The sequence below is a fragment of the Dermacentor albipictus genome, chromosome 3, assembly GCF_038994185.2.
Source record: "Dermacentor albipictus isolate Rhodes 1998 colony chromosome 3, USDA_Dalb.pri_finalv2, whole genome shotgun sequence".
NCBI lineage: Eukaryota > Metazoa > Arthropoda > Arachnida > Ixodida > Ixodidae > Dermacentor > Dermacentor albipictus.
This window is the reverse complement of record NC_091823.1, coordinates 186,203,090-186,213,004: the sequence shown is the minus strand read 5'-3', so window position 1 is coordinate 186,213,004 and position 9,915 is coordinate 186,203,090. Positions and strand designations below refer to the sequence as shown.

At 47.5% G+C, this 9,915-nt stretch overlaps 1 protein-coding gene across 1 annotated transcript; it reads left to right on the top strand.

The window, feature by feature from the left end:
- Nucleotides 1-478: 478 nt before the first annotated feature.
- Nucleotides 479-2,035, top strand: LOC139057788 (uncharacterized). Its single transcript, XM_070536543.1, has one exon. The coding sequence runs from the start codon at nt 479-481 to the stop codon at nt 1,664-1,666; it is 1,188 nt and encodes a 395-aa protein (XP_070392644.1). The 3' UTR covers nt 1,667-2,035.
- The last annotated feature ends 7,880 nt before the right edge of the window (nt 2,036-9,915 follow it).

The window sequence follows — 9,915 nt, the reverse complement described above, 5'->3', positions numbered from 1 at the left end:
TATGCATACCCTGGCGTGTCCTGCTGACAAACCATAGTAAACCATGCTTCCACCTCAACGTCATGCAAAGTTTATGTAGCGTGTTGTGCATCATATAACATACTGCGGAAATAGAATTAGATTTTACGCGATAATATTTGAGTATAGCGTTGTTTACTGCGCCAGAAGCAAACGCCACTAGTCTAAAGACCGAAGTCAATCCGAAGCCTGTACTTCCCATCATTCCCATGTAGGTTGAGGCGACGCTCATGAGAACCCCCGTAGACACTAGCGCCACATTTCCCTCTAGGGTATTTTTAGAAACTCTATGGTAGGAGGGATCTATAGGCTTCGTTAATTCTTTCAGCTAGCTCCTCAGATTCTTGCATGGGGTAGGGAGTGATAATTCTTTATTTTAGTTTGGGATAGCGGTCGAGGTCGGCTTTGCTTGAGTGATTTGGCGAACTTCCTCGTTGGGCCTCGGGAACAAGGCCTAGCGATGAAATCGAAGAACGCGAAGGCCGCGGGGGGCGGGGAGCAAGTGCAGTGCGACGAGTGCCTGCGATGGTGCTTCCTCGACGAAACTAAGTTCCAGAATGTAGCAGACGCGGAGGGGTCTAGCTTCACGTGCAGGTCGTGCGAGGGCGTCAAGGTAGCCGTCCAAAAACTGGAAGGGAATTGGGCGGCTAAGTTCGACGAGCTTAAGGCAGAACTGAGGGAGGAACAGGAGAAGCAGGTAGCACTGCAGGCGAAAGTTGACAATTTTGTCAAGGTGGAGGCGGCCCAGGCCGCGCAGTTAGTAAGGGCCGTGGCCGAGCTGGAGGCAGAAAAAGAAAGGAGCGCCGAACTGGAAAGGCGGCTCGACGCGCTGGAGAAGCGGGCAGCGGAGAAGGTCGAGTCAGGTCAACAAAGTGTTGGCAAAAACTCGGAAAGTAGGGTAGACCCTACAGGCGAAGTGGGAGGCAGGGAGCCAAAGCAAGCCGTCGTCAGCTCGCCGCCGGTGGAACGGCGTAGTTATAGTGAAGCTGCACAACGCGCCCCGAGTGACGCGACGCTGCAGTCACAGGGGCGCCAGCGGGCGCAAAGGGAGGGGCAGCAGGCACAGGCTGCAGTCGAACGGTTTGCACGTAGAAGGGTCCTGGTGATAGGGGACTCCAATGTGGGGAGGGCCGAACAGGGCGTGATGGCGAGAGTGAAGGCGGACGGGCGAGTACAGGTGGAGGTGCAAGCGGGCAAGGGCATGGCGGAAGCAATGACCAAGGCGCGGGAAGTAGTTGGGGTCAGCACGGAGAGCGACAGCTTGGTCATTATGCATTCTGGGCTCAATGACGTGCTTAAGGGGAGAAGCCAGGACCTTGAGAGGCACATTGAGACTGGGCTGAGTAAGCTTAGAGAGGCCTCCGGGAGGGTGCATGTGACCATATGCACTATTCCAGAGGTCCAGGGCCAGGCTTACCAGGTAGAAAGGAGGGTGGTTGAAGCCAATCGGGTCATTAGGAGTCTGAGCGGACGACTCGGGTACAGCGTGATGGAGGTCAACAGGGACGTGTACGGAACCGGCTTCCGGCCTTTTGTGCAGGATGGTATTCACTACAGTGGTGCCACTGGCAAAAGGATAGGGGGCAGGATGGGTCGCCAGGCAACAGCTTTTTTAGGGGGACCCAGAGCCCTGAAAGAGGCAGTGTAGGCGTGGACGATTCGAGGCAGGAGCCGCAAACACGCGAACATCGGCACTGTAGGAGAGGTGACAGGAATAAGCGCAAGAGCCAAATTAAGTCAGACATAGGGTTCATTAACATGCAAGGTGGCAGAAATAGGCTAAAATGGGAGGAAATCGAAGAACAACTAAGGCAGGAGAACTTAATGGTTTATGGGTTTGTAGAGACACATCTTAGGGACATGGAACAACCGCCCTGTAACCCTGATTATGCATGGGAATACTGCAACAGAGTGCAGGGTAGCAGAAAGGGTGGGGGAATTGGAGCATTCATTCATAAAAATACAAATTGGCAAAGGGTCAAACAGGAATGCAAGGAGCATTTATGGCTAGAAGGAAAAGTAGCAGGGGCGAAAACACTTCTAGGCTTTGTATACCTTTGGACAGGGTCAAATGCTAAAGAGGAAAACAAAAAAATGTTGGACTGTATAGCAGCGGACATCAATGAGATGGGAAAAGGATGTGAAGTAATTGTATTAGGAGACATGAATGCGCATGTTGAAGATATGGATGGGCACACAGACTCCACAGGTAACCTGCTGCTGGATATGTGTGAGAGGCTTAACTTAGTTGTCTGTAACTCTACTGAAAAGTGTGACGGGACCATAACATGGGAGGTAGGGGGTCGACACTCGACAATAGATTATGCGTTAATGTCACATAGGATGTACGATAGATTAGGAGCCATGATTATAGATGAACAGGGCTCCAGAAATATAGGTAGCGACCACAAACGTATCAAGTTGAGTTTTAAGAGGGAAACTAAAACACGAACGACGCGCGAGGCAACGCCAGATGTGATTTTTTACTCAGAAGACGAAGTGGAAATAGCGGCCAAACAAATTGAAGAGGAAATATCAGAGGGTACTGAAACTGATTGGACTTACCCAAAGTTAATGAGACTATTTGAGCGTGAGCTAGGTAAGGTGCGAGTCAGGAAAACAAGGCAAGGGATACGAAAACTCAAGAGCTGGTGGGATGAAGAGGTTAAGAAGGCCATAAAAAAACGTCAGGAAGCCTCCAGGGAACACAGGTATTCCAAAAGTAAGGGAGAACCTGAAGCAGAAGTAGAGAGGAAATGGGTAAACTACATAAAATGCAAAAGGGAAGCATCTTATTTGATCAACGAGAAAATCAAGACAAAAGGGTCCCAATGGATGTCAAAAATAAGCAATAAAAAAGATAAACAGGCAGCTAGGAAATTCTGGCAACATCTGAACTCCTTGGGTAATAGGACAAGCCTAGAGCAGAGGTATATAGTAACAGCTCAAGGTACTCGGTTAGAAGGAGAGGGGGCAATGGAGCATATAGGAACCATGATGAGGGAAAAATTTACAAAACAGACAAATGGTACATGCAGTACGGCGGAGAGGGATAGCCCGGTCAACCCACTGCTTTCGATTGGACAAAAAGAGTGGGAAAGGGCGGAGAAGAGGGTACCAAGTAGCACATCGGCAGGCCCCGATGGTATTCCAATTATGTTAATAAAGAAATTGGGCCCGAAATCTAAGAAAGCATTGAGGGAGGTGGTGAGCAAAATGCTAGTGGATGGTAAAGTACCTGACGAATGGAGGCTAAGTAGGATGAGAATGATATATAAGGGAAAGGGGGACAAAGCTGACATAAATAACTACCGGCCTATAACAGTGACGTCAGTGGTTTACAGGGTGGTTATGCAGATTATAAAGGACAGACTGCAGGCATGGGTAGAGAACGAGGGGGTACTTGGAGAGCTACAAAATGGGTTCCGGAAGCATAGGAGGCTAGAAGACAATCTGTTCTCGCTAACACAGTGCATTGAAATAGCTGAAAAGGAACACAGACCCCTATGGCTGGCTTTTTTGGACATCAAGGGAGCCTATGACAGTGTACTTCAAGAGGGCTTGTGGGGCATTCTGGAAACTTTAGGAGTGCAAGATGGAGTAACCAATTTCTTAAAAGATATCTATAAAGGTAACCGGGTGATTATACAATGGGAAAAGCAGGTTTCGGAGCCTGTAATGATTCGGCGGGGGCTTAGGCAGAGGTGCCCATTGTCGCCTCTGATGTTTATGCTGTACCTACAAGGTCTAGAGGCCAAAATACAGCAAAGCGGACTCGGCTTCAACCTATCATTTCTCAAGCAAGGAAAATTGATTGAACAGTCATTACCAGGACTGATGTACGCGGATGATATTGTATTAATGGCTGACAATGCAGAAGATCTGCAGGAAAAAATGGACATATGTGGTACAGAAGGAGACAGATTAGGCTTGAAGTTTAGCAAAGAAAAATCAGCAGTCATGATTTTTAATGATAACAGTTGCGGCGAGCATAAGATACAGGAGGCCACGCTGGAGATAGTCGATAAATACAAGTACCTTGGGGTGTGGATAAATAATGGCATTGAGTATCTGACAGAGTACGAAAAATATCTAACGACTAAAGGTAAGAGAAGTGCAGCGATTATGAAGAGTAGGGCACTGTGGAACTACAATAGGTACGAGGTAGTACGAGGGATATGGAAGGGGGTAATGGTACCAGGGCTGACTTTTGCCAATGCGGTTCTATGTATTAGAACAGAGACCCGGCAACAGTTGGAAATTAGGCAACGTGGGGTGGGTAGGCTCGCTCTGGGAGCACATGGCAAGACACCAAATCTTGGAGTGCAGGGGGATCTGGGATGGTCTTCTTTCAAGGGCAGAGAGGCTAGTAGCAAGATAGCCTTTGAGGAGCGATTGAGAAAAATGGGGGAAATTCGGTGGGCTAGGAAGGTTTTCAGTTACTTATACACGAGGAATGTTGACACGAGGTGGAGGAAGCGAACTAGAAAATTGACAAGCAAATACTTGGGCAGTAGCGAGGGAACAAGTAAGGAATCATCTGTCAAGAAAAAGGTTAAGGAGGCAGAGAGGGGTATGTGGAGTACAGAGATGCAAACCAAATCGGCATTGGAGACATACAGGACGTTTAAGCAAGAAATAGCCAAAGAAAATATTTACGATAACTCTAAGGGAAGCTCATTGTTGTTCGAAGCCAGGACAGGTGTACTGAGGACTAAAACGTACCGAGCCAGATACCAGGAGATAGATTTGGTATGCGAGGCGTGTAGAGAGGAGGAGGAAACGGCGGAACACCTGATACTTGCTTGTAAACAACTTCACCCTGCAGTTCAATCTAACGGGGAACTATTCAAAGCCTTGGGTTTCAAAGACAGTGAAAGTAGAATAGACTTTGAACAGGTAAAAATAACTAAACGGAGGCTATCTGATTGGTGGACAATATCAACGCAAAAGTAAAGGAGTGAAAACATAGGTATGCATGCATGGTGGCGCGCGTCGCCGCCGCCCGATTCAAAGGGTTGAGCCACAATCATCCATCCATCCATCCATCCATCCATCCATCCAGCGGAAGTGCAATTTTTTTTTTAGCGCAAAATTCAATATGGCCGTTTTTTGCCGGTCGCGTACGCTGGTACGCGCCGTGCTTGCCCTGCAGGCTATGCGGCATGCCTCAATGCCTTCGCTGCCGCGTAGCTGGTGAGTTCTAATTGCCAAGAGCCTCTACTGACGCCCACACAAACAAGCCACAAGTGAGTGAACAGAACGCGCGACTTTATTGGCAGAAGACAAGCAGTGTACATTCTCGTGCAATAGCAGAAATAAAATTTGCATGTCGAGATACGCTGGAATCATTGACGCGAGCTCGTAAACAGCTCACCGTCGTCGTCGCACGTGGTGGTCAGGTTAACGAGCAAGAACCAGCAGCGGAAACATATTGGACAGAGTGTGCCACTTATTTGCAGCGACAGTCGCCGTTAAAAATGCCCAAATTGCATTGCGAAGCAATCGGGAGACGCAAGCATCTGCTGCCGCAGCCTACACAGCGACATGGGCTACGCTAGATTTTAGCCGTTCACTCCTTTCCAACCTGCACGTTTCTTTTCTTTCGGGGGCCGCTAATGTGTCACACTTGGTGTCTCACATTGTCTCGCTATGGACAAGTCGCTTTCGTGGGCATCGCCTCCATCAGCTACTTTTGCGGGCCTTTCCACCCATCTAGCTATCAACTTCATACGCATCGGACTATGTAAGCACGTATGCTGGTCTCCGTTCATGCCTAATCGCGGCCGAGAAAGGCCAGAGGCACAATATGCCCATTGCTGCAGCAGGAAAGCGCGAACGGGGAGCACGAATCACGGTGCATGAAAATTGGGAGTCTATGTCGCTGTGCAGGCTCCAGGAGCGAATGCTTACTTCGAGAGACTGCTTCCCAATGCAACCGACCAGGCCGCAATATTCTAAAAACATAACACTGCGACCATAACCAAGTGACATAACAGCAAAATTAAACAGCAATCAGTCACCGCATGAGGTTCAGACAATACATTATACATTGGCGACGAACCATATGGCAACAGTGAGCATTCACATACACGGGTCTCTTAGGGTACATTGAGCTGCCTACCTACAGGCATAGTGCCCAACTTCGTCACACGTGGTGGTCTACTAACGAGCAACAACCAGCAGCAGAAACAGATTGGACAGAGTGTCCCACCTGTTTGCGGCGACAGTCGCTGTTAAAGATGAGCAACTTGCAGTGCGAAGCAGTCGGGTGACGCAGGCATCTGCTGCCGCAGCCTACACAGCGACATGGACTACCCATCATTTTAGCATTGACTCCTTTCCAGCCTGCATGTTTCTTTTCTTTTGGAGGCCGCTAATGTGTGGCTCACACTTGGTGTCCCACATTGTCTCAATATGGACAAGTCGCTTTCGTGGTTATCACCTTCATCAGCCACTTTTGCGGGCCTTTCCACCCAACTTCATACACGTCCGACCATGTAAGCACGTATGCTGGTCTCCGTTCATGCCTAATCGCGGCCGAGAAAGACCAGAGGCACAATATGCCCATTGCTGCAGCAGGAAAGCGCGAACGGGGAGCACGAATCACGGTGCATGAAAATTGGGAGTCTATGTCGCTGTGCAGGCTGCAGGAGCGAATGCTTACTTCGAGAGACTGCTTCCCAATGCAACCGACCAGGCCGCAATATTCGAAAAACATAAAACTGCGACCGTAACCAAGTGACATAACAGCAAAATTAAACGGCAATCAGTCACCGCATGAGGTTCAGACTATACATTATACATTGGCTACGAACCATCTTACAGGCATAATGCTTGCCTTTGTCACATGTGGTGGTCTGGTAACGAGCGACAACCTGCGGTACAAACAGATTGGACAGAGCCTTGCACCTGTTTGAACCAACAGTTGCCGTTGAAGATGAGCAACTTCCATTGCGAAGCAATCAGGTGACGCAGGCATCTGCTGCCGCAACCAACACAGCGACATGGACTACCCGGCATTTTAGCGTTAACTCCTTTCCAACCTGCACATTTATTTTCTTTCGGGGGCCGCTATGTGTGGCTCACACTTTGTGTCCCACTTTGTCGCAATGTGGACAAATCACTTTTGTGGGCATCACCTTCGGCAGCCATTTTTGCGGGCCTTTCCACCCATACGGCTATCAACTTCATACACTTCGAACCATGTAAGCACATATGCTGGTCTCCGTTTTGAGCAAATCATGGCCGAGGTAGACCACAAGCACAATTTGCCCATGGCTGCAGCAGGCCAGAACGAACGGGGCGCACCAGTTACGGTGTGTGTATACTGGGAGTCTATGTCGCTTTGCGGACTGCAGGAGCAAATGCTTACCTCGAGGGACTGCTTACCAATGCAACTGACCAGGCCCCCACATCTGAGAAACGTAACACAGTTACCACAACCAAGTGTGGCAGCAAAACCAGATTCTGCAATCAATCACTTCACTGTAGCTTGCACAAAGACCCAGGCTATCAAGGAAGAGGAGCAATCATCAACGAGACCAGGAATATGGAAAATGAGAAAGCTTGCATTCAAGAGAGAAGCCACTCTGCTCTGCAAGCATTGAAGGCTAAAAACATCAAGAAAAGTAAAATGGTGCATAGCACATGTGCATAGGTTAATGCAAGACGCATGCCGATGCTGCATCAGCTATTTCAGGAGAGTAATTGCACATGACAACATACACTAGAAGATACTGCTACAGATATGTTAGGCTGCTAGACAGTGACTGGTATAAAGTATCAGCGAAGAATCGGTTGACCTTTATATTTGGATGAGGATGAATGACCTCTAACAAAAATGGGCAATGACGAAGCTTGCATTTATAGAAGAAAAATTACACTTGGCACAAACGGAATTAACATGGCTAGGAAGCTGATTAAGGGCAAACTGATGGAACTCAATCTTTTGGCAAGCGTCGCCCGTGCTTGGTCAGATGTTGCAGGTGCATCTGAAGATGAATTTCTAGAAAGTCCTTTTTGAGTTACCTGGATGACTCAGCCAAATGTCCGTGCTGGTGGAATGGTGGCTGAAGCTCTTTGCAGTCTTAACACAGTCCTTTGCAGACTTGATATCTCATCCATATTCTTGTGCATGTGCTTCTTTGTTCTTGGTGTAAAAGCCTTGCAAATTCGGCTCCAGGCCCTTCCTCTTGGTGCAGATAGGAGCTCCTGTGATGACCAAGATGTGCTTGGCATAGACTCTGTTGGGGCAAAACGGTGACACATGAGATACAGCACAGATTAGCCAAACTCTTGTTTGTTTTCTTTTATGTTCGAACCAATTATACTGAATTATAAATATGAACAGACATCCATATCTGCTGCAAACAGCAAGCCAATACAGCATATATGAAACATATTTATTTCGAAACCATGTATTGTTTACCTTGTAGTAGTAGCCAACGTCCACACAATGACCTTGTTGTAGCAGGCAGCAGCTTCTGTTTAGTGCGTGGAGTGTGTTGCTTTATACTGGTGCCGTCCTCACTGCTGCATGTCTGGAACAGAAATTTTGACTGAATCAGAAATTGAAAAAGCAAAGTTTTGCAATATGAAATGCAAAAAGTGTGACATATATGTTGTAATGATTTGCAACTACAGAACACATGCAAATGTACACTGTCTGTTCTAGGGTGCTTAAGCAGCATGTTAAATAAATATTGCTATTGTCCATAAAATTGATGTCTGCCTAACTGCAATGCATATGTCAACAGCGCAAGTACTATTAAGATCACAAATGAGAACATTTGTGGGTTCATTTATACACTAGAAGTGATCACACTGCTAGTTCTACAAGCAAATGCATGAAAGTCATGAAGCAATTAGAACTGATGCATTATTTTTCTGCACGAACGTGATGCACCGCTTCACTACTGCAAAAATAAATGCCCTACGGTAAACCAATCTGAACAGCAAGAACATTTGGAACCAACAAGTACGAAATATGGGTGAATTATCATGCTTGCAACTGTTTAATACATTAAATTCTGTACTTTCACTTCATTTTACCAAAGGATTATTCGGTTTTGTGGACGAAAGACGTTGCCGGCCGACTCGGAAAAAAAGTTTAATATGTATATTCATAAGGCTACTCAGTCACCTACAACCACGGCTACAATAACATGAAAAATGAGACGCGCGTTCCGATATCGCTCTTTCTTTCTTGGTTGTGTGTGTAAACCAAACGACAGCCTCGCAAGTAAAGGTTTATTTAGGAAACAGCAACTGAGATCCTCACTGCCCATATGTAATGCAGGATCTAGTTCGTTAACTTGTGCCCGCCTGGAAGGTAATGAGACGGGTATTATATAACGATTGAAGCAGCGGTGTTAAACGACTCACCGTTATTGCCGTTGTCAGCCGCAGCAAAATCCAGCTCCCGTTTCGATGCAGACCTGTTCCGAATGGCTCACGACCGAAACCCAACTGCCGGGCTTACATGTCCGCTTGCAAACACGTGACTTCACCCCAAGTTACATCGAAGCGCAAGAAACTAGTTTTAGAAACAAAGAAGCAACCAGTCTAGAAGCGTACGGTGAGGGGCTAGTTGGTATGACATTATGGGAACAAAGAAAAACTGCGCAAAAAAAGGACAAGACAAAGAAAGAACCACACGACACAGGCGCAGCCGGTTTTCCATTGGCCCTTCTTCGGGCTGTTGCTGAGTCCCTGCTGAAGTCCTTCCGACCAAGTTCAAAGCCTCGTAGGGTGGATCCACAGGAGAGGAGGAAGTATGAATTTATGCCCTATGTCCACAGGGTCTCGCACGGCCTGAAGAGGGTCGCGGGTAAATTCGGCATACAGGTTCTCTTTTCAGCACCTTGTAAGCTGTCCAGTCTGTGCAATTTAGTT